Below are 25,680 nucleotides of genomic sequence, written 5' to 3'. Positions count from 1 at the left end.
CCTAAAAGAACTATGGGGTCCTCAACGCTCTTTCCTGCCGAAGACAAGCTCCGTGAGAAAGCTAACTATCACGGATGGAAGATGTCTATCGATCTAACCCTTGAAAATCAAGGAGTGCTGGACCATGTAAGAGGAAATATTGTTGAGCCTTCATCAAATACATCTGCTGCTGCCTGGAACAAATGGAAAAATGGAGAAGTCAAAACAAAGAAGATCATCCGGGACTCTATCGACAAGCGCTTGGTGGCCTACATCTCTGATCTAGACACCTCCAAGGAAATCTACGACAGACTGGTGAGTTTATTTAAAGTTAATGATGCAAATCAAGTTTTGTTTCTTAGAAATAAGTTGAGGGAAATCAAGAAGGGTAAAGATGAAAGTATGCAAGCATACTTCTTAAGAATCATTGAGATCAAGAACGATCTCCTATCTATTGGGGAAACTATTACTGACAGAGAAATGGCACTCACAACTCTTGGAGGATTGCCATTTGAATGGTATGTGTTCAGGACTACTCTTCTGAACAATAATGTAATTCCTAGTTTCGAGGAATTAATGGCTAGATGCATTCAAGAACAAACAAGGGTAGAAGAGCAGGAAATGCCCTTGCCTAAAGGTCCTCCTGCTGCTTTTTCTTCTCATGCTAAGAAAAGAAATAATTCTGGGTCTAAATCAAAAGGAAAGGCTGGACCTAAGGGTGGAAGAAAAGGATGATGTTACATCTGCGATAAAGCAGGTCACTATGCAAGGGAGTGCCCTGATAGAAAGGACTCACACCGGGACAATGATCAAAATCCCTCTGATGGCAAATCAAAGGAATGACAAATTCAACAGCAAAGGTAAGAGGAGAGCTGGGGATCGAGGAAGAAGACAACCATTCAAGAAGGCTAGAAAGTCCAGGATGTATTAAATGCACCTGACCTAAAAAAGAACCTAGTGTCCATCTCGGCAATGGAAGACAAAGGCTACAAGGTAACCTTAAGCAATGGCAAGGTATGTATATGGAAATGCCTTTACTCTTGGGTTTAGTGTTGATTCATCATATCAGGTCAATGGAAGTCTGCTAGGTGTCATGTCTTGTGACACAACTCTTCAGTCCGAACTTTGGCATCAGAGGTTTGCCCACCTTCATTACAAAGCTCTACTTGGTGTAAAACAAATGGTGACAGGGATGCCCGAATTCCAAGTAGAGAAAGAAGGTGTATGTCCGGGATGTGTCAAAGGAAAGCTCAAAAGGGGACCGTTCCCCTCAAGCCAAAGCAAGACCTCCGATGTATTACAGTTGGTTCACTCAGGCATATCTGAGGCTGGCATTAAGAGGGAGACTACTACACCACATACTCTTAAGCAGAATGGTGTGGCAGGAAGGAAGAACCACACGATGATGGAAGTTGTCCGGGCCATGCTACATGATCAAAGACTTCCAAAGTTTCTATGGGCTGAAACTATAATCACCGTCGTATATGTACCAAATTGATGCCCTCATCAAGCATTGGGTTCCTAAACTCCTGAAGAAATGTTCACCACCGGTCAAAGGGAAGTCGTGATTAGTCATGATGTCACCTTTGACAAAGATATGGCTCTCAGCAAGGTGGAAAATCTGCTGACTTTGAGTAGCTCTTAAGAAGCTGACACCAGGGAACCGAAAGAAAACGATGATGAATCAATGCCTGATGTAGAAGAACCCATGGATCCGATTGATCCTCATTCACATGAGCCTTCCTCTTCTAGGAAGAGGCCTTCATGGCTTAGGGGGATACTTAATGATGCTGAAGGACATGCTGCACCCTGAGGAACCTTCCATCAAAGTAAGAAACTTAACAGGTATCAGGGATACCTGACAATCATGAGCACGATCATACAAAATGAACCTTTATCATTCTCAGATGTCATCAAGCATTAACTATGGAAGGATGCTATGACCATAGAATATGAGTCTATTATGGAGAATGATGTCTGGGAAATAGTTCCCAGACACTGGACAAGACAATTGTTACTTCAAAATGGCTTTACAAGATAAAGCATGCAGCAAATGGAAGTATGGAAAAGTATAAGGTTCATTTTGTTGCTCGTGGTTTATCCCAGAAGGGAGGTATAGACTATGATATTTGCACCTGTTGCCAGATATACGACCATCCGCTTGATCATAGCCCTTGTGGCTTCACAAGGATGGAACCTACATCAGATGGATGTTAAGACCGTGTTCTTGCACGGCTCGATCAAAGAAGAGGTCTACGTGGAGCAACCCGAAGGATTTGAGATTTATGATCGAAAATCTCATGTATGCAGGTTGAAGAAAGCTCTTTATGGGCTGAAGCAAGCACCCCGAGCATGGTATGAGAGGATCGATAGCTACTTGATGAAGCTGGGAGTGAAGCCGATCCTAACCTTTACTTTAAGGTTGAAGATGACAAGCCTCTCATACTGGTGTTGTATGTGGATGACCTCTTTCTAACAGGTGCAAACCCTCTCATTCACAAATGTAAGAGGGAGATGGCTTCTGAATTTGAAATGAAGGACCAAGGACTTGAAGTGTGGCAGAAGCCAAGGGAAATTTTCCTATCTCAAGGAAAATATGTGGTAAATATATTGGAAAGATTCGGTATGATGGACTGCAAGACTATGACTACCTCGAGGATCTTAACTTTTAGAAGTTATATGGTAGTGATGTCGGACCAGACTTGGGAAATGCCTCTGAGTTTCAAAAACTCATTCGCATTGATATTCTTGGTGAACCTCCGTCCGAACATATGTTTTGCAGTTAGCATTGTGAGCTCATATTTGGTTGAGCCTCACTGGATTGATGCCAGGAATCTTCTGAGATGTCTTCAAGACACAATCTCTCATGGATTAAGATACATTGCCGGAGATGTGAGACTACTTGGATATACTGATGTTGATTGGGAAGGCAGTGTGGTGGACCGTAAGAGCACTTCCGAGTACTGTTTTACCTTGGGATCTGCTTCGATATCCTGGATGAGCAGGAAGTAGAAGTCAGTGGCTTTGAGCACTGACGAAGCAGGATATATTGTTGCTAGCATAACCTCGTGTGAGGCAGTCTGGTTGCGAAAGCTCTTCAGTGAGCTATTTGGATTTACATTGGATACCACTGTGATTCTCTGTAACAACCAGAGGTGGGATTCGATTATTGAGGAATCCCATATTCGTCAATTGCTCTAGCAAATAGACATCATCTGGGATATGGTAAGTCGATGAGCAAGGAAGCTCCATCACATTAAGATGATGTACAGGTTGATACACCTTGTCAAAGCCCCGAGGAAAGATCTAATATGTGATTTTCCCAAACGACTTGGAGTCGGCAAGAAACCCTTGTACAAGGGTCCTGCATGTTGCATACATTGAGCTCTGGGAGCTCTGAGGGCTTGCGATTCCTACTGGAGCAACATATGACCACAGGGTGACTCACCCTCCCCTGGTGGTGCACACTAGAACATGATGATTCGCTCTCTTGTGGGACAAGATGATTTGCTCTCTTGTGGAACAGGATGATTCGCTCTCCTGTGTAGCAGGATGATTAGTTCTCCTGTGAGGCCTGGATTGATGTGTTCTCCATGGCAGCCTGGATTGATGTGTTCTCCACGGCGATTGTAGCAGGATTGATGTGTTCTCCTGTGAGGCCTGGATTGATGTGTTCTCCATGGCAATTGTAGCAGGATTGATGTGTTCTCCTGTGAGGTCTGGATTGATGTGTTCTCCATGGCAATTGTAGCAGGATTGATGTGTTCTCCTGTGAGGACAGGATTGATTAGTTCTCCTGTCGAGGCATCCTACCCATGCAGTCTGGGACTCATGGGAAGTACCTCTCATCTGATCAATGAGCAGGGAAATGAAGTTAGGGACCATAGTAGTACCGATGGACGCATCGTTGTATCTACCGTACTCCCTACGCTAGGATGACCTCCATTGATCTGGGATCAATGATACTGGTCTGGGACTAGTGGTAGGAGTTGTACCATACTATGACGCTGACTTCGGGTTGGTTGAGACTGGTCTGGGATCAGTGGTACATACTCTGAGACTGACTTTGAGTCAGTGGAGGATGATATTGGTCTGGGACCATTGGAGTTGTACTCACTATGACGCTGACTTTGGGTTGGTTGAGACTGGTCTGGGACCAGTGGTACATACTCTGAGACTGACTTTGAGTCAGTATGATAGATCCTCGATCATTTCTTCTTCTTCATAATTCAGACAAAAGCAGAGTAGAACAGAACAATGCAAGAGCAAAGCAGAACAGGCAGAATAGAGCAGAGCAGGGCAAGGGTCAGCCTGTACAGGGCAGTGCATTTGATGGATGAATAGTAACGACCGATAGACAGATTGCAGATGAAGTTCTCCATGGTTGAGAGGGAGTGTTAAAATTGGCAACCAGGGCAAAACTTCATGTGGGTCATCTTATTCATGGCTGATAATATTTTTATTAGATTCCTCTCGTCGAGAGGTGTAGGATTGATATAAAGATCATCCGATTCCGATAAGTATTCATGGAGATATGAATTTATTTTGATTATAGAATTATTATCAAGCCGACCTACAACTCATGTAGGCTCAGAAGCCCAACAGTCGCATCTATTCACCCACCAACGTTGTGTATAATTATAAGAGGACTTTTCCTCATTTGGACTCACTCATCTCATCACATCTCTCTCTCTCTACTGCACAGATATGAGTCTCTTCTCCACTGCGCTGAAATGGGTCTCTCTCTCTCACACATGTGAAGCCGGAAGCTGTTGAATTTGAAGCTGCAACTGCAGAAGTAAAGATTGACTTGCGTGGCCTAGAAGATCTCCTCTTTGGAACTGCGCTGTAGGTTCATCTGAATCTCCTTTGAAAGCCGCAACTTTTGGTGGTAGAATGAAGTCAATCCGACGAACGGTTTGCAAGATATCGACTGCCCTAGTTTGAAGCCGGAAACTGCTGAAACTGAAGCTGCAACTGCAGAAGTAAAGATTGACTTGCGTGGCCTAGAAGATCTCCTCTTTGGAACTGCGCTGTAGGTTCATCTGAATCTCCTTTGAAAGCCGCAACTTTTGGTGGTGGAATGAAGTCAATCCGATAAACGGTTTGCAAGATATCGACTGCCCTAGTTTGAAGCCGGAAACTGCTGAAACTGAAGCTGCAACTGCAGAAGTAAAGATTGACTTGCGTGGCGTAGAAGATCTCCTCTTTGGAACTGAGCTGTAGGTTCATCTGAATCTCCTTTGAAAGCCGCAACTTTTGGTGGTGGAATGAAGCAGTGTGGAAAAAGTCGCGATAAAGTCGGGATTTATTCCCCAAAATGCGATTTTTTCAAAAAAAGGATTAAATCGGCCGACTTTTTGCCGACTTTTTAAAAAATGAAAAAATCGGGAATAAATCGAATTAATCGGGAATAAATCGGGAGTCGATGGGAAAAAGTCGGCTAACTTAAAAAAATTCCGTCCGCGGGCATAAAAACCAGAATTCGTCGTTTAATTTTTTCATTGTGTTTTGGGCCTTGGCTTGTTCGCTGTGGAGGAGAAACGACTACGAGGGTTTCCAGTTCGAAGTGGGTGTGCACACTGCATTTGCTAGCCGCTGCCGTCAAGCTGACAAGGTAAGTGGGTCACGGGTGTGCATTTGCTAGCTGCTGCCGTCAAGCTGATTGTTTATACTATATAGTATATAGCTGTTACGTATGTAAAGTTTAAACTTTAAAGTTAGGATCATTGTTGAGGGTGATACGCATTTCATTTTGACACAATGCCTGAAGCCATCAAATGTGCTAACCATTGGGGGGACTGAAAGTCTGAAACAGAGGCAAAGCACCAAATTTTGGAGGCACAGCCGCACAACAACATTTTCTATAGCAGGCTCTTTTAAGTTTTATTCCAGCCTTCGTTTGAAGTTTGAACCATACTACAGGCCTGCTTGGCATAACCTGACCTTTTATTCCATAATGTTAATGGCAAAATGATGTTATTGCTAGACCTGAGATGATTGAAGTTCAGCTGAAGTGAAAATAATTTGCTAAGCCCCAACTCACGTGTAACAAACATGACTCTTATATGCAGCAGAATATTTAGAATACCTGGAATATTGTAATATCGGATGGTCTAACTTCACACTTCATGAACAATTAACTTGCTATTGATATGCTATTATGCATGTCCCCCCATATTCTATCTTGGCATTTGTAATGTAATTGCTGGAAATCAACACATTTATGGTAGCTTGTCACCATTTCTAGAATCTAGACTGCAGAATAGGTCACTCTGACTATACATCACATGACCAATTTAAATGTGAACAAGCGGAGCCCTTGTTGGATTTTTCTGGGCAGTCATGCTCAGGATCATTGTTGAAACTTGAGGGTGATACGCATTTCATTTTGACACAATGCCTGAAGCCATCAAATCAAAATGTGCTAACCATTGGGGGGACTGAAACAGAGGCAAAGCACCAAATTTTTAGGCACAACAACATTTTCTATAGCAGGCTCTTTTATTCCAGCCTTCGTTTAATATTTATGACTGTAATAAATTATTGTATAAATTATGACTGTAATAAATTATTTCACTGTACATACTACATACATTTATGATTTATTATTTAATATTTATTATTTTAATATTTACTAATTTGTTTCTAAATTCTGAGTGCAATACAAATTAGTAAATTACTAATTATAATTTTGCTGATTTGAATTTCTTTCCATTCTTTTTGTGCCCAGGTTTAAACTTTAAATTCCAGCTCAAAGTTTAAAACAAAATGCCGAGGGTTTTGGATTCTATGTGGGAGTTTGGTGAGCCTGATGTTATACCTGAAACTGGGACGGTCAATAGAATGTATTTGACTTGCAAATTGTGTGGAAAGCATATGTCAGGAGGCATCAACAGATTAAAATTCCATTTGGGGCAAATTCCAGGCCAAAATATTGAACTTTGCAAAGAGACAACTCCAGAAATCATCCGACGGGCCATTCAATCATTGATGGATAAAGAGGAAGGAAAAGACACCAGGGCAACACTAAGAAACCAAATTGCAGGGGGCTCAAGAGTGGGGGGAATTGAGAGTGGCAATGTTTCTACAGCAGCATCACCTTCCTCACCCATGGGTACATTGGGTAGTGGTACTCATCCTTCTATCTCATCTTTTTTTGTTCCTAGAACAGCAGCTGGTTCACAACCTGGGATTAGATCATCATTGAAAAAAAAGGAAAAGGCAGAAGCTGACAAGTTGGTCAGTAGGTGTCTTCTATGGAGCGATGTTCCCTTCAACATTGCCAAGACAAACCCATTCTACCAGCCTATGTTTGATGCTGTTGCTGTCGTTGGCCCGGGGTACAAAGCCCCCACCTTTGCAGAGTTGAGAGGGCCTCTTCTTCAAGATGAAAAGACTGAGTGCACTACTAGATTGGCAGAGTTTAGGGCATCATGGGAGCACACTGGATGCACAGTCATGTCAGATGGTTGGACTGATCAGAAGGGTAGGACCCTTCTTAACTTCTTGGTTAGTTGTCCCAAGGGGACAATGTTTATGAAATCTGTTGATGCATCTGACCACATTAAAGATGCACGTTTATTATGTGAGTTGTTGGACATCTTCATTCAGGAAGTAGGCCCAAGCAATGTTGTCCAAGTCATAACGGACAACGCTGCAAATTATGTTGCAGCTGGCAAGATGCTTATGGAGAGGTATCCTAACTTGTTTTGGACACCTTGCGCTGCTCATTGCATTGACTTGATGTTGGAGGATATAGGTAAAATTCCTACTGTGAGGGATATTGTTGAATCATCCAAGAGCATAACAAAATTTATTTATAATCATTCATCTGTGCTTAGCTTGATGAGAAAATGCACCAACAAAAAAGAGTTGGTGCGGCCTGCCATTACACGATTTGCCACTACTTTCATATCTCTTCAGTCTCTGTTGAATTCTATGTGGGAGGTGAAGAGCATGTTTCTCTCAGCGGAATGGCGTTCTTTATCTATTAGCCGCAAACCGGAGGGAGAGGGCATATGCAGACTAGTTTCATATGATCAGAGCTTTTGGGCAGGAGTAGAGGAGGTGTGTGCCATTTCAGAACCTTTGGTAAAGGTTCTTCGGTTGGTTGATGGAGAGAAGCCCGCAATGGGCTACTTGTATGAGGCCATGGATAGGGCCAAAGAAGCCATCCGTGCTTATTATGCAGATAAGGGAGACGAGGGGTTGGAGAAACAACAGGTCATATGGGGAGTGATTGATCAGCGATGGAACAATACCCTCCATCGCCCCATTCATGCTGCAGGTGTCTACCTCAACCCTGCATTTTCTTATGCTTGTGGTTTCAGATTTGATGCCGAGGTGATGGATGGATTCTTCACTTGTGTCGAGAGGATGGTGTCATCTAGGCGAGAACGTGAGGAGATTTCTAAAGAAATGGAGGTCTATAGGATGGCCACTGGCACATTTTGTTTTGACATGGCTATTCAGAATAGGACGACCAAAATGCCAGGTAAGTTTCAGTTTGTTTCAAATTTTCAAGTTTAGAATTTCAATGTTTTTTTTTATGTTTCTCATTTTTTTTTTAACTTGTAGATGCTTGGTGGACAAGCTATGGTGCCAGAGTACCAAATCTCCAAAAGCTTGCCATTCGAGTGCTCAGCCAAACATGCAGTTCCTCTGGGTGTGAGCGCAACTGGAGTGTATTTGACAAAATACACTCCAAAAAGCGCAACAGGTAAAAACTAAAAAGATTTCAAATTAAATTTTTTGAATTCATTTGATTAATTTTAATATTTAAATTTTCTAAGTACTAATTTACAATCTATGACCCTAATACAGATTGGAATCCAAACGCCTCAATGACATGGTATACGTCTACTACAATCTTCGATTGTGGGTGAGACAGCTTCAGAAACCTACTGATGTGGAAGCCATCTCATTGGACAATATTGATACCACCGCTGCATGGAGAGTCGAGACTGAGAGGCCAATCTTGGACACGATCCCGGATTGGTTAGGTGTGGATCTAGAGGATGTAGCAGTTGCAGAGGAGGGAGAGCTAGAGATAGAGGAGGAGGAGGTGGAGCAACATCAGGGTCAGGAGGCAGTAGCAGAGCTGGATGAGGATGCTGAGGAGGAGGTGACACCATCTAGGGTGGGCAGCAGCAGCGGCAGCGTAGCACAGAGGCCACCTCTTCCATCAGCTTCTAGAGGACGATTGAGTCCATTTCCTTTTGTATCCTCAGGGGCAGGGTCTTCTTCCTCTAGAGGAAAAGGCAAAGCCATTCCCTATTCCCGTAAAAGGGGAAGAGGATCTCAGTGACTGATTAGTGATTACTTGATGACTTTTAGATGACTCATGATGTACATTTATTATATTTTTTGTTGATATTTTGACTCTTGAGAGTTGAAACTCAGACAGGACTCAAAATTCAGGAGTGGATTCACTATTTTGATATGTGATGCAGCACTAGACTTCATATACATATTATATATTAGCTTTCTTTACATGTTTATGTGGAAATGCATTTATTTGATGTTGTGGATACTCTAGATGTTAAAAAAAATTAAAAAAAATGAATAATTTTGTGTTTTTTTAATTTTGCCGACTTTTTGCCGACTTTTTCAAAAAACTCCCGACTTTGCCGACTTTTTCAACTTTTGGACCCTTGCCGAATTAATCCCGACAGCGACTTTTTCCACATTGGAATGAAGTCAATCCGACGAACGGTTTGCAAGATATCGACTGCCCTAGTTTGAAGCCGGAAACTGCTGAAACTGAAGCCGCAACTGCAGAAGTAAAGATTGACTTGCGTGGCCTAGAAGATCTCCTCATCTGAACTGCGCTGTAGGTTCATCTGAACCTCCTCTGGACGCCGAAACTTTTGGTGGTGGAATGAAGTCAATCCGACGGTCGGTTTGTGAGATATCGTCTGCCCTAGTTTGATAATGAAGCCGCTAATACTGATGCTGCTGATCTAGGGTTTGCTACTGCTGATGTGAATCAGATTTATTGTACTATTTCTCTCTGCTGAATTATTGAAGATAAAAGAAGATTTGATCAAAGGGTTTCCCCACACATTGTGGGGTTTGTCCCTGGCTAGCCGCCACATCTTGTGTCTCTTGTCTTGGCTTGTTTTCTGTCGATCGTTTAATGTTCTATCTGCACTTTACTTTATGTACATGTGATTGCTAATCGGTGGATTATAATAAGAAAAAGAAGTAAACTGTTATAAGCATAGAACATACCATAACTTAACACACAAGGATGGCAAAATCCTTATGGAAAGTACCCTCAATATCCTCAGTATCCACAGTTTCAACAATCATATCCTACTTTTTCTCCACAATATTATCCTCAACCTGTTCAACAAACTCAACCTCACAATTTGAATCCACAACTTTCATTACCATTTCCTCAAAGACCAAATCAATTCCCTGCCCAACCACTTCCAAATCCAAATAATAATAAAACTTCACAACCTGTTTACAATCTGGAAGGACAAAATTTCATATTTATAGTGGTATCAGAGCATGTTCTTGGCCAGCTTGAACATGCCAGGAAGACATCTTAAAAATTTGGAAAAAATTCTCATTAGATTTAAAGAGGCAAATCTCTCATTAAGCCATGAAAAATGTTTTATGAGTGTGTAGAAGTGTATATGGACAATTTTACAGTTTATGGAAATTATTTTGAAGAAGATCTTAAAAATTTGGAAAAAGGTTCACATTAGATGTAACGATGCAAATCTCTCATTAAGCCATGAAAAATGTTTTATGATGTTCACTGAGGGAATTGTTTTAGGACACCATATTTCAGGAAATGGAATTAGAGTGGACACATCTAAAGTAGAAGTTATTTCTTAATTATCAATTCCAACTTGTCAATGAGATGTTAGAAGTTTTCTTTGTTTCATTGGTTACTATAGAAGATTTATAGAAAACTTACAAAAATTACATCTCCACTTTTCAAACATCGCACAAAACACTGTGAATTCAATTGGAATTTTGATTGCCAAAAGGCCTTTGAAACATTAAAGGATAAAATCTCTGAAGCACCCATTCTTAGAGGACCAAAATAGAAACTACCTTTTCACATTTCAACTGATGCTTCAGACACAACTTTAGGAGTTGTACTAGGACAAAAGGATTTAACTCCTTATGCCATTTATTACACTAGTAAAAATTTGACTCCTGCAGAGTTAAATTATATTGTAACAGAAAAGGAGTTTTTCGCTGTTGTCCATGCCATCAATAAATTCTGACATTACATTACTGGCTACGAAACTTTTGTACATACAAAGCATTTTGCAATTAGGTACTTCATGAATAAACATGTCACTAATGGCAAAATTACAAGATGGTTGCTGTTGTTGCAAGAGTTTAACATCACTATTTTGGATCGACCTAGGAAACAAAATATAGTTGCTGACTTTTTGTCTAGGATTCAAAATGATAATAATGATGTATCTGTAGAATACAATTTCCCTGATAAATATGTTTTTGCAGTATCCACTAAATCATCTTGGTTTGCAGATATTGCTAATTATTTGGCTATAGGGAAGTTACCATCATATTTATCTCCTCGAGAAAAAAGGAAGGTAATTCAAATTAGTGCATCTTATTCATGGATAAATGAAGAATTGTATAAAATAGGGCCAGATCTGATCATTCGAAGGTGTGTTAGAGAAGATGAAGTACCAGAGATATTGAAAGCTTGTCATGATGAGCCATGTGGAGGACACTTCGCTGACAAAAGAACTTCCTACAAAGTCCTTCTCTTAGGATACTATTGGCCTTCCCTTTTTATGGATGCCAAGGAGTATGTCAAGAGATATGATAGTTGTCAATGGATGGGGAAACCTGTTCCCTCTAATGAAATACCTTTACAACATCAGGCACTTATTGAGTCTTTTAAAAAATGGGCTCTGGATTTTGTTGGTCCAATCAATCTACCATCGAGACAGAAAAGGTACATTCTTGTTTGCACTAATTATGTTACAAAATGGGTAGAAGCTAAAGCACTTCCTTTTGCTACTGAAAATGATGTAGTTTAATTTCTTTTCGAGGATATTTTTACTCATTTTGGTGTCCCAAGGGAAATTGTAATAGATCAAGGTACTCAATTCACATCCAAGTTGGTATAGAAGATAATGGAAGAGTACAAAATCAAACATCGGAAGTCCACTCCATACCATCCACAAGCAAATGGACAAGTGGAGTCCACCAATAAAGTAATTGAAGCAATTCTCACCAAAACTATGCATCTGCATAGAAGAGACTGGGTATAAAAGCTTCTAGAAGCTTTATGGGCATACCATACCACATGGAGAAACACTACAGGGAATACTCCCTATGAACTTGTTTATGGGAAGCAAGTTCTTTTTCCTATTGATTTTCAAGTTAAAATTTTCAAGACAACAATTAAATTGAGTCTTGATCTTTCAGAGGCACAAAAACAAAGAATGGAGCTAAATGAACTTGATGAGATAAGACAAGATGCTATCCAAAGAACCAACCTAGTTCAACAACAAAGATCCAGGTGGCATGACAAATACATAAAAGAAAGAAAATTTCAGTCAGGAGATTGGGCATTACTTTTTCACTGAAAGTTCAAAGATTTCCATGGGAAATTTCAAACTCATTGGCTTGGGCCCTATGAGATTGAAATAGTTTTTGATAACAATGCAGTTCGGATCAAAACTACTGATGAAGAAAGGATCACCTTTATTGTGAATGGTCATCGATTGAGAATCTTTCATAAGCCATTGACAAAGGAGGAGTTTATCAAACATTTGCAAGGCAACACTGATTTCCAGTTGGTTAAGAAAGATTTTCCTTCTCCTCTAACTTGACTTGTAAGCCTTTTTCTTTTTCTAATATATATATATATATATTGTTGATTTGGGGTAGCATTGGATGTGCTCTAGCCACGAAATTTGGTGGAGAGGCTGGGGCACATGAGATCTTCAATACCCAGAGGGGTTTGGACAGATTCTAAACAGTTCAGAAGATATTAAAATAATTAATATTTTTAATGGAGTCTCGAAGTCTAAACTTAGGGAAAATAAAATATTAATGTGTATTAATGAAACTGTGTTAGAATGGTCCAAAAGACATGGATCAAGCCAGATCTAATCTTAGCCGTTGATTAGGGACTTAATCTCGACTGTTGATATGTCAACAGGAAAAGTATAAGAGGAGGCTTGAGGGTCACTTGGAGAACACACCAGAGTGATCAATCATTCTATTCTCTAGAGCGGGGTTTGCTAAGAGAGATAGAATTAGTGATCAGAAGTTGCAGCTGAGGGGCATTGAGTACAGAGAGACAGAGAGGCAGAGATAGTAGCCGGGGAGAGTGACACAGAGCCAGCCAGGGCTCACGCAGGGCCAAGCACAGGCAGTTGGGAGCTACGCAGAGCCTCAGAGAGGCCACTGTTGCTAACGCAGAGGGCTAGAGGGCTAACGCAGGGTCTCCTAAGGCTAACACAGATCCATTCAGGGTAATGTAGGGCTAACGCTGGGCAGAGAGGGGCTGACGCAGTCTAGAGAGAGGCTGACGTTGGGGTTTCTGGGGTAGATTGGTGCTGAGTAGCTGCGGGAAGGATTATCTGGGGTTTCAGCCAGGATATTTGTCAGAAACTGAGAGGTATTAACTGCCAAGGAAATTCTCTATTGGGTAGGCCAGTTTCGGCACCTAGATTGTACTCTGATATTGCTTAATAAGAAAACCCTCAGATAGCTGCACCGGCTTTCCCACATTGGGTTTTTCCGGGGACATTAGTCCAAAAACAATGGTGTCATATGGTGTGATTGTTTGTGTTTCCTTTAGTTGTTGATTTGTAATATGTTGAGCATGCACTAGTGTTTATTTTCAATATTTACATGGTAAATAACTTGTTAAGTAAAATAACAAGTAGGTAGGAATAAATCAGATAAAGTGCATGGAGGGTTTCTAACTAAGTAAACTTAGAAACTTCAATATGGTATTAGAGCGTGATTGCAGATCACAGAAGGAATAAGGACATTAGCCGAGCGGAGCAATAACAACAGAAAACAACTGTCCCAAAGTGACAGAAGTTGTATCTAGCAGAGCAACAACAAGGGAAGGGTGATGCAGTGAATGCGTCATCAAGGGTGAGCCGGGAAGAGGCAGTGCAGAGGCTAAGGAAGGCAAAAAGAGCCTCACGCAGAGCCACGCAGTAGCTGGGAGGGCTGGCGCAGTTGGCTGAGGAGGCTGGGTTGCTGGTGCCAGGATTGCGCAGAGCCTAGGAACTCTCATCTTTAGGTTGCTGAGGTTTAGAAGGCTGTGGGAATATTGCAGAGTGGAGATGGGGAGGTACTGTAGGCAAAACAGTACCTGACAGAGCAAGGCCAAGAGGAGCTGCTACTGAGGTTTTCTAGCTGAGGAACCTGGATCAGCGGTGCGGTTGCACAAGACGATCGGAGTAGGGGGCATCTCGATAGCGGCAGAAGGATTTCTAGGAGGGAAATCAGGACTCAGAGGGAGTCCAGAAGAGAACTTCCAGACGGGAAGTAGAGACTCAAAGGAGTCGAACAGAGAACTTCCAGGAGGGAAGTAGAGGAGCATCATGGAACTACACGGAGTAAGAGACCAGGATAGACTGGACGGAGCGTCAAACTTTGCAATTTGGAAGGCCAGAATCTTATCTATACTTGAAAGAAATCGTGTCAAGAACTTCGCCTTGAAGGTAATAGCTATCCCAATCGACCCCAATGATAACGACAAGTACGAGGAGGCAATGGCGAGGGCCAAGAGCATCATCCTTGACGGGGTCAAGGATCATGTAGTACCATACATAGCCGAGAAGGAAACAACATTTGAAATGCGGGAGGCTCTCAAGAAATTGTACCACCATACTTCTGTGCATAGAAGAATGCTACTTGAGAATCAGTTGAGGTCGTATCAGATGAAGAAGGGAGAACCGATTGACACCTTCCTTGGAGGATTGAATGAGATTTGAGATCAATTGACTGCTATAGAAGCCACGCCGGATCAGGAGTTGATGGTGAGGACAACCTTGAATGCTGTCTCAGAAGACTGGGAGGTATTTGTCTAGAGTATACTGGGCAGAGGGACTCTCCCACCTTGGGACGAGATGTGGGTGGCTCTTCGCCAGGAAGAGATCAGACGGTAGTCAAAGATGGGTAGCAGCAGCAAGGGGATCAAAGTCAAACAGGAGGAAGATGTTGCGCTAGCATCTGAGGGAAAGTAGGAAAAGCGAAAGAAGAAAGATCTCTCCAAGATCAAGTGCTTCCACTGTGGGGAGCTGGGTTATTATGTGACCTAGTGTCCAAGGAAGAAGAGTAAGGGAGAGTCTTCTGAGACTAAGGGACCGTCGGCACGGGCAGAGAAGGAAGTGTTGACAGACGTTGACTGTGCCTGAGTGCACACGCGCCACTTGAACAGAAGTGGGGAGACATCAAGCTGTAGTCAGGAGGACTACAGGCGATGAGGGGCAGGATCCTCGAGGTACCCAACCTCTTGGATTAGACATTGCTACGGGAGCCTAAGAGAGGAGTATCTGGACTGGATGAGTCGGGTAGAGACGGATGCGGATGGAGCGGCAGAGAGAGCTACAGTGCAGGAGTCTCGAGACAACGCGAGGCTAGCAGGCTGCAGTAGTGCGAGAGGCACAGGAGCATTGCACCAGTGCAGGATGGCACAAAGAGGTGTGCAACGGTGCAAGATGCTGTGAGTTGTTGCAGCAGCGTAGAGGTCAGAGAGGGAACACTTGTCAGCGGCAAAGGGAGCTTCAGCATCAGGAGGGTCTCTAGCCCAACAGGGAGGTCAGAGTTGGGAGATTAGTTACTTACTTTTCAGTAACTGAGTTGCAGTGTAGCAGTGGGCAACACGATGCAACATGATGAGAGGAGGTGCAGTGCGGATGCAGTGCTGGGAGAAAGGACCAGCAACAACATTGATGCAGAGGGAGCTGTCGTACAGATGCAGTAGTGGCAGTGGCAGAACCACGGGCAACAGTACAGGATACAGCAGTGCAGAGGATGGTGGGAAACAGGCCTAGCATCAGGACAGGGACCGATGTCGAATGATCAGAGTAATTTTCAGTGAGTAGTATTGCTAGAGCACAGTCCTCGCTAAGAGGGAGTGTTGATTTGGGGTAGCATCGGATGTGCTCTAGCCACAAAATTTGGTGGAGAGGCTGGGGCACATGAGATCTCCAATACTAGAAAAGGTTTGGGCAGATTCTAAACAGTTCAAGAGATATTAAAATAATTAATATTTTTAATGGAGTCCCTAAGTCTAAACTTAGGGAAAATAAAATATTAATGTGTATTAATATGAAACTGTGTTAGAATGGTCCAAAAGACATGGATCAAGCCAGATCTAATCTTAGTCGTTGATTAGGGACTTAATCTCGGCTGTTGATATGTCAATAGGAAAAGTATAAGAGGAGGCTTGAGGGTCACTTGGAGAACACACCAAAGTGATCAACCATTCTATTTTCTAGAGCGGGGTTTTGATCGGGAGTTGCAGCTAAGGGGCATTGAGTACAGAGAGACAGAGAGGTAGAGATAGTGTCGGGAGAGTAGCGCAGTGGCTGGGGAGAGTAGCGCAGTGGCTGGGGAGAGTGACGCGGAGCCAGCCAGGGCTCACACAAGGCCACGCAGAGGCAACTGGGAGCTGTGCAGAGCCTCAGAGAGGCCAGCGTCGCTGACACAGAGGGCCAAAGGGCTGACGTAGGGCCTCCTAAGGCTGACGCAGTCCCATCTGATGTAATGTAGGGCTAGCGCTAGGCAGAGAGGGGCTGACGCAGTCTAGAGAGAGGCTAATGCTGGGGTTTTTGGGGCAGATTGGCGCTGAGTAGCTGCCGGAAGGATTATCTAGTGTTTCAGCTAGGATATTTGTCAGAAACTGAGAGGTATTAATTGCCAAGGAAATTCTCTGCTGGGTAGGCTAGTTTCGGCACCCAGATTGTACTCTGATATTGCTTAATAAGAAAACCCTCAGATAGCTGCACCGGTTTTCCCACATTGGGTTTTTCCGTGGACATTAGTCCAAAAATAATGGTGTCCTATGGTGTGATGTTGCTGTTTCCTTTAGTTGCTGATCTGTAATATGTTGAGCGTGCACTAGTGTTTATTTTCAATATTTACATGGTAAATAATTTGTTAAGTAAAATAACAAGTAGGTAGGAATAAATCAGATAAAGTGCATGGAGGGTTTCTAACTAAGTAAACTTAGAAACTTCAACATATATAATAATAATAATAATAATAATAATAAAATTTGTATAAACATGAAAACCAACACTGTTGGCATGTTTATACAAAAAATTTAGGGTGAAAACCAAGAAATACTAGCATCCTAAATTTTCTTTCCCATTCCCATTTTCTTTTTATCCCTCTTTTTCTTTCTAGAATAAAATAGCTACAGAATTGCTAAGAATCTGCAGCTTTGACAGAATTTTGTAGCTGATGTTTGATAGGGACTACTAATTGGAGCAATTGAAGAAATGATCAAATCCATCCTTGGAAGCACTTGAAGGCAATACAAAAAGGAGCAATCAAATGTTAGAATCATCAATTCAAAAGGTATGCAAATATTTAATTTAATAATAAGGGTCAAAACATTAGTGTATGAATTATATGGACATTATACCACCAGTTCAAAAACCATCATTGCCGAAAGTGAGGTGAAAATATCTTGTCATATCAAAATAAAAGCCGTAAACCACCCATTCATTCCTCATCATTACACAACACTCGTCTCAAATTCCGAATTCATTGTTGAAATCACCCAACTCACATCCATTCATACCCTAATGGTCACTTCACTTGTTTTTCCCCTCGCTCTCGTTTATACTCTCACCAAAGCCATTATCCCAAAACCTTGACTCATACCCTGTCAAGAAGCGAATTCTGAGGTAAAACTTCTCAACCATGGGCGTCATAGTAAGAACAAAACCAAATGGAAGAAAATTCATGGAAGGATATCCACAGGTGAAGGAAATGTTGTAGAAAGCACAGTGGCTAGAGTTCATGGAAAAGTTTGATGGTTTTAACAAGGAAGTAACCAAATCATTTTCCAGAGCTTTTGATGGTGTAGAGGTTGAAATTGGAGACATCAAGTTTGCAGTGACAGAATCTCTTATTGCTGAAGCTACCGGACTGTCAAGAGTCAGAGAGAAATGGTTTAAGAACAGGGGCATTGAAGGAGAAGAATGGAAGACTTTCTTGAAAAACCTAGGTATGGATATCACTATTTTTAAGAAAGGAATTCCCAGTACAACACTTAAGGGTAAATGGAGAAATTTGTTGCTAGTAATTCAAAAATTTGTCACCTGTGAAGGAATATTTGGTTGTATGTTCTTTTACCACATTTGTTTGATGTTGCATTCTCGAAGAGAATGAAATCAATCTTCCTTATTTTCTGTTAAACAACTTAAGGAAAATGTCTGGGGTTGTTCAGAAAATGATCCAATTCATAGAAAACACCATGTATCACCATGGCCTTATAAAAATACTCATTGAATTTCATCTTGAAAGACTAGGAGATAATTGGGATAACTTCCTAGTTAGAAATCATTTTAAGGAGGAGGATCAAGAGCCACTTAGCAGCAACAAAGCAAAAAGAGGAAGGAAGAGAATATCTGAGAATCCTATTAAAAACTTACCTCAACAACAACTACAAGAACAGTCAGAAGATGAGACTCCTATTGCAGAAATTTTAGGAAGCATTAAAAGGCAATCTATTAGAAGAAAGAAATCCAACAAAAAGGAAGAAAGCACATCCAAGAAAACAGAGGAAGCTAAAACATAGAAGAAAAGAGTTAAAACTAAAAACCCTCTTCCATCAAATGTAAGAAGAAGCGTCAGGCTTAATCAAAAACCGTTTTCAATAATCTATAGATGTTGGTAATTTAGATGAAGAAGAGAAAATGAAAGTTCCATCACCTACTTTCATCTCACCTGTTCATAGCCCAGGCCGAAAAACACCAGAAATAGATTTAGTGCAACAAGAAATCTGTGACTACATTGAATCTTTGAAGAAGAGAGTTGCATAAAATGTTGAAGAATCTTAGGGTATGCATAAGGTGATTCTTCTTTGACATGACAACAATTTGTGAAGCATTTATACAATTTATCCTAGCTTAGTATTCTATTCATTATTAGAATGTGTGTTTACTTCATCAAACTACTACCAAAACAAAAAGAGACAAGAACACAAATGTTTGGCTCTTTGCTAGAGCCAAAACCTCTCCTACTTGGAGAGGAAAACCCATGCATAAATTCTTCTTATAGAAATTTCATTGACAAATACCAAGACCATGACCCATGACTCAATCTGCCTCTCGAAGGCCAAGCCATCAATCCTCCTCGTGTCATTGCTGAGATCATTCTTTGTGCTGCACCACAGAGGTCATCACCATTGTGATCTTCATCACTGCTACAACACCATGCCCTTCATCACTGCTGCAACACCATACTCTTCATTAGTGCTGCAATACCATGATCTACAACACCATGATTTTCAAGGTCAAAGTTATAGTAATCTTCCATCAAACTTTGATTGTGGTTAATATTATTATTTTGTCACTGCTCCTTGACATTTCTAGACTGCAATGATGACTGAGGGTGTATGCCTCTATTCGAAATTCCTTCAACCGAGATCTAGCACCTACAAGTATGCCGAGAGTATACCTCTGTCCAAGCTCATCATTCTAAGTCTGCCATGCGTATGAAATCTTATCACTGTATTGCAAATACTATGCTTGAAGATTACAGTGATACCATACCATATGACTTCCTTTCACTCATCTGAGGATAATCTGGACTGCTCCTTCAATCTATAAGTATGCCTAGAGGGTGACAAGCCTTGGTCCTACTGCTCCTTATACCCATCCTAGGAGGCAACTTGAACCCTGAAACATGTCTTACCTCAATGTGGATCTAACTGCGGCTATTGACTGCGGCTCCTTGACCTTGACTGCAGCGCCTTGACTGCAACATCTTCATGAGAGGTACTTCCCATGAGTCCCAGACTGCATGGGTAGGATGCCTCAACATGAGAACTAATCATCCTGTCCACAGGAGAACAAATCATCCTATCCCACAGTTGCCACGGGAGAACTAATCATCCCATCTCACAGGAGAACTAATCATCCTGTTTCACAGTTGCCATGGGAGAACTAATCATCCCGGCACACAGGAGAATTAATCATCCTGTTGCACAGTTGCCATGGGAAAACTAATCATCCCAGCCCACAGGAGAACTAATCATCCTGTTCCACAGTTGCCACGGGGTATCACAAGGGAAGGTTGAACCTATCACCCTATACATAGCGCACCACCAGGGGAGGGTGAATCGCCTTGTGGTTGTATGTCGCTCCAAGAAGTACCCTGTGCCACCCTCGAGCTCCCAGAGCTCAATGTGTGCATCATACATGACCCTCATAAAGTCAAGAATTTGACCTTTCCCTAGGGCTTTGACAAAATGTCTACGACCTGTACATCAGTCTCAATGTGATGGAGCCTCCTCGCTCATCGACTTACCATATCCCAAATAAGACAGTATCTGATGTCTATTTGCTGGAGCAATCATTGAATACAGGATTCCTCAATAATCGAATCCCCCCTCTAGTTGTCACAGAGAATCACAGTGGTATTCATCATGTGTACAAACAACTCACTAAAGAGCTTCTGCAACCAGGGAGATTCACACGAGATCATACTCGTAGCTATGTATTCGGTCTCGACGGTTCTTATAGCAACTGACTTCTGCTTCCTGCTCATCCATGATATCGAAGCAGAATCCAAAGAGAACCAACACTGAGAAGTGCTCTAGTGATCCTCCACACTGCTTGCCCAGTTAGCATTTGAATAATCATGCAGTTTCATATTTTCGGCAGTGTATCTCAATCCATGAGAGATTGTGCCCCAAAGTTATCTCAGAAGATTCTTGGCACCAATCCAGTGAGGCTCAACCAAATATGAGCTCACCATGCTAACTGCAAAACATTTATCCGGACGGAAGTTCACCAAGAACATCAATGCAAATGAGTTTATGAAACTCAGAGGCATTTCCCAAATCTGGTCCAACATCATCACCATATAACTTCTGAAAGTTAAGATCCTTGAGGTGGTCACGGGTTTGCAGTTTACCATTCCACATCTGGAATACAACTCCCTCTTACTTCTGCAAGTGAGAGGGTTTGCACCTGTTTGAAATAGGTCGTCCTCAGAAGGTGCTGGTATGAGAGGTCTATCATCCACAACCTTCAAACAATGGTTTGGATCGACTTCACTCTTAGTGAATCTCAGCTTCATCTGACAGCTGTCAAACCTCTCGTACTATGCCTGGGGTGTTTTGCTTCAAGTTATAGAGGGATTTCTTCCACCTGTATATATGAGATTCCTGATCATGAATCTCAAACTCCTCGGGTTGTTCCAAACCTGTGGACCTGCTACATGAGGGGAATGGTCCCCTTGTAGGATTTTCCTTCGGTACATCTCAGATATGTACCTTCATGCTCTTCTTGAATTCAGGCATCCTTGTCATCATCTGACTCACATCGGGTAGGGCCCCATAAGTAGACCTCCGGTGTTATAGATGAGATATGTCAATTGACATGATCCCCAATGGACCATCCTACAACTTGGTACAAATTGCCAACCTTGAACCCATGAGAAAAAGCATCTTTTGAAAATTCTATTTTCAAACACGTACCTTTCCATCGATGAATGCCACCTTGAAACCTTTTGACTTCCATTGCCGAAATGGACACCAGGTTCTTCTTGCGATCAGGTACATAAAAGAGATTCTCATAAATGAATCGAGTTACCCGCATTCAATTGATGTGTAACATTTCCTACACCCTTTCGGGGATAGGTGGCATCGGCTCCAAGTATAATCCCACAACTGTTTCCATTTTTGCTAAATTAGAGAGAGCACCCTTCTATCCAATGGAGTGCCTTGAAGCACTACAATCAATAAGCCAGATTCCCAAAGAATCTGAAGGAGAGGGCCAATGCAAGATAATGCTTCTTTATCTTATTAGAAACAACATTTGATTCTTCATACCTGGAGTTCCTTGCTTTCTCTGAAGAGTCGACCGTTTCCATTCCTCTGATCATTGAAGATGTCCCTGGAATGATTGTTATCATCATCAAGTGATGTGTCCCTGCCATTCGGACATTCCTTCGCATAATGGCTGAACTTATTGCGACCAAGTCATCTGCCTTTCCCTCCTCCCTTAGATCCGGACTTCCTAATGAAGTGATCTTTAGGTAGGCCATCAGAAGCTTTCGCTGCGCCATTCTAATAATATATTCTGCTTCGACTTCACCCTTGGTGAATTTGAAGAGGGATGAGGAATCCATTGATCCTTTCCCAACGGTCTTCGGTGATTGCTCTTTCACTCTTGCTTGGGCTTTGTCTTCACCTCAGCTCTGATACCATGTTAGTTTAGTTATGTTTTATGCTAGAGCAATCTATTTCAATTTTCAAACAACAAGATACAAACAATAAGAACAAGACACATGCTTCTAATGCCTAATACAAGGCCTCACATGGTTGTTACAATGATTTTGACTTGTGACCTTGGGCTTACAATGGTGATGGTATATGTTGCAAAAGTTTTCATATGTGCCCCTATTGATATGAGGGGTAACGACTAGCTCTAATTGTGGGACACATGCTCTGCTCAAGAGGATGTGAGAACCTCAAATCCTTCCACCTGTCACTTGTAAAGCTCAACCATGACAAGGTAAACTTTCAAATTTACCGCGGCTAACTAGTTTGTTCCCTTTTTGTTCAATAGAAGCACCAAATCATCAATTTGGAATTCTCGTTTGTGAGCCCTTCTATCAAATTTCTTCTTTGTACTTTCTTGGCTATTGACAAAGTGATCATAAGCTTTTCTCTAGCTCTCATCTAGCGTGATCAATTGTGAAATCCTATCCCGCAAAGCATCAACATCAGTGGAAACATATTGTAGGATGCGATATACGGGAAGTTTCAGATGAATAGGTAAGGTTACCTCCATCTCATATACCAACTCAAATGGGCTTTTGCTGGTTGAACTTTTATTGGTAATTCGATTGGTCCACAAAGCATATTTGATTTGACTATCCCATATTTTCTTGTTCTTGCCCATTGTCTTCTTTATGATAGTCATTTCCCTGGGGATTGTTGTTCGAAGAGTGAGATAGGATGATGCCATAATCAAAGCAAAATGATGATACTCTCGTAGAGCTAAATGCCTTTACATTATCCGTCGCTATTTTGAAGGGGACATTGAAACGAGTGATAATCCTATCTTCAAGAAAATTGACTACAACCTCGTCAGTTTCCTTCTTGGTGGGTATGGCCTCTACTCGCCTAGTAAAGTAATCATTAGTGGTTAGAATCCCTTTGGGACCGTTAATAGAGTTTTCCTTGAACTCATTGATGAAGTTTAGGTCCCATTGTTGGAATGGTTCTTCCACTATGGCCGGTTGTAGAGGTAGTGCCACCAATTTTTGTTTTTCTATGAAGAATTAGCATGACTGACACTCTATAATGAACTTGTGGACATTCGTAAAAATGGATGGTCAATAGTAGCCACCCCTAATGATTTTATACGTGGTAGTTCTAGCAGCATGATGGCTGTGAAAATTTCTAAATAGAAATCCAATTGCAGTGATTAATATTATTTCTTCTACTTATTATCTCAGAAATAAGTTATTCATAGTGTTCTTATGACAAATATCGAAATATATTCTACTGCAACCTTCACAATTAAAATATTGCATAAAGTAAATGCAAAGAAAAATACTGGCACAAATACAATCACAATGACAGTTATTTTTGGACAATCGTCCCCGGAAAAACCCAATGTGGGAAAATCGGTGCAGCAGATGAGGGATTCTTTATTATTCTTCAACGAAATCTCATGTACAAGTTACAATAAGCAAAACAGAAGTGAGAAAATTTACAGACACTTCTTGACAAATCTCTGATCCAAGTGAAGTACTCCTCTTCCCTCTAAATCCTTCTGCATCCCTCTACGTCAATTTCCCCATGCTGGCCAACATCTCTCTGCTCATGCAGTCCTAGCGTCAACCTGCTTCTTCGCTGTCTCTCCCTACTTTGCGTGTTACTGTCTTGTACTCTCGAAATATGTTGATGCCCTCTCTTCCTTTCTCACTTGCAACTCTCCCTCTGATTCGATTTTCTCTTGACGAACTTCGACCAATGAGAAAATCAATCTTACTCGAGTAACTAAGTATCTGCCTCTGGTGTGTTCTCCAAGTGCCATCAAGCCTTCTCTTATAATCTTCTCGTTGATCAATCAATGACCCAGATTAGATCCTAATCAATGGCTATGATCATATTGACTTGATCTCTACCTTCTTCTAGAAGTTTCACCCACAATTTAGATTAATACCCATTAATTATTTTAATTTCCTAAGTTTAGACTTAGGGTCTGATTAAAAATAATTAATTATTTTAATAAGACTGTCTCCGGGTGGAATTTCTCAAAACGATTTCTGGGTATTGGAGAATACATGTGTCTAAGCCTCCATGCAAAGTTTGAGACTTAGAGCACATCCGATGCTACCAGAAATCAACAATGGCCACCGTATAATCCTTGATGGAACTCTTTAATCAAGGTTTGGGCTTCCTCAAAATTCACACGCCTTGGTATTAGCACATTAGGACTTTGCCATCTTAGCCCTTGATTGATAAAATGATTCTTAAAAGCTTGTAGTAACCTACGTTTATGCTCGGGAAGGTGTCAAGGACTACTCAGGTGTTTGAGATAGTAGATGACGTCCTTATACCATTTCGTATTCTCAAGCTCTTGAGGGACTGCACTAACCATGACACAAAATTTATCTTTGAGCTCAAGGGCTTCTTCGTTCCCTTCAACCATAAGTTTAGCGAGATATTTCTCTTATTGCAAGATGGGGAATAAACACTACTATCTTTTAATATCCCACATAGGTATGAAAGTGTTTTAAAGATTTGACTAACACGTAAGGTTTCTTTTCCATAATAGTGTAATTAAGCTCTGCATATCTGAGCATCTTGCTTATGAATGTGATTTGCTATTCATAATCTTCTTAATTATTTTGAAGAAGGACTCCATCTATGGTGTCATTTAAGCGAATGAGAAAATGATGGACTCTATTTTATAGTTAGGAGTCACCAAGACTGGAGTGTGGGTGATGGTATCCTTGACATTCTGAAATGTTGCTGCTAGTTTCATCTGACTTATAAGTGGCACCCTTCTTGACCAACCAAAACTTGAGCATGCCTTATACGATTGAAGAAATTCCACATGGCATGTCATCCTCTCATTGAATTGAACAATCTAAAACCATGTTGATTTTTTGACTTGCAGGACCACTTTGCGTTGGGAAATGTGAATTTCCTTGGGAAGCATGAAATGTCGTTGATTGTGAGACTACCATGTCTGAGAAACATTTGAGGGATATGACACCAAATCCAAAGCCACATTTAGACTTGATAGACTCATAACCATGTGGAAGGACATAGGTGCACCCAACATGGGTTGGATTGGCCCCTACATAGGTGATCACCCCTACAAAACAAGGTTCCCATCAAACCGTGAGTCTTGATATAAGCCCATCCAAGGTGTTTTAATCCTATCCAGGATGAAAGGAACTTGAAATGAACTCAAAGGGATTGGCCATAGTTTGACCAAAGCAAACTGACACAAT

At 41.5% G+C, this 25,680-nt stretch overlaps 2 protein-coding genes across 6 annotated transcripts in view; both read left to right on the top strand.

The window, feature by feature from the left end:
* The window catches only part of LOC149206174 (proline--tRNA ligase, chloroplastic/mitochondrial-like), a 279,776-nt gene that overhangs the window by 166,177 nt on the left and 87,919 nt on the right, over positions 1 to 25,680 (top strand). The window lies entirely within an intron of this gene.
* On the top strand, positions 5,342 to 9,483 carry LOC149206175 (uncharacterized). Its single transcript, XM_089393647.1, has 4 exons — positions 5,342 to 5,596; positions 6,713 to 8,476; positions 8,560 to 8,701; positions 8,806 to 9,483. Exons 2-4 carry the CDS (start codon positions 6,751 to 6,753, stop codon positions 9,287 to 9,289), a joined length of 2,352 nt encoding a protein of 783 aa, XP_089249773.1. The 5' UTR covers positions 5,342 to 5,596; positions 6,713 to 6,750; the 3' UTR covers positions 9,290 to 9,483.

The sequence above is a fragment of the Pinus tabuliformis genome, chromosome 1_2 (genome assembly GCF_031772625.1).
Source record: "Pinus tabuliformis cultivar Carrire ecotype Pingquan chromosome 1_2, CPIR1, whole genome shotgun sequence".
In the NCBI taxonomy this organism is placed as follows: domain Eukaryota; kingdom Viridiplantae; phylum Streptophyta; class Pinopsida; order Pinales; family Pinaceae; genus Pinus; species Pinus tabuliformis.
The sequence above is the reverse complement of the archived record's forward strand: the minus strand, read 5'-3'. Positions and strand labels throughout refer to the sequence as shown.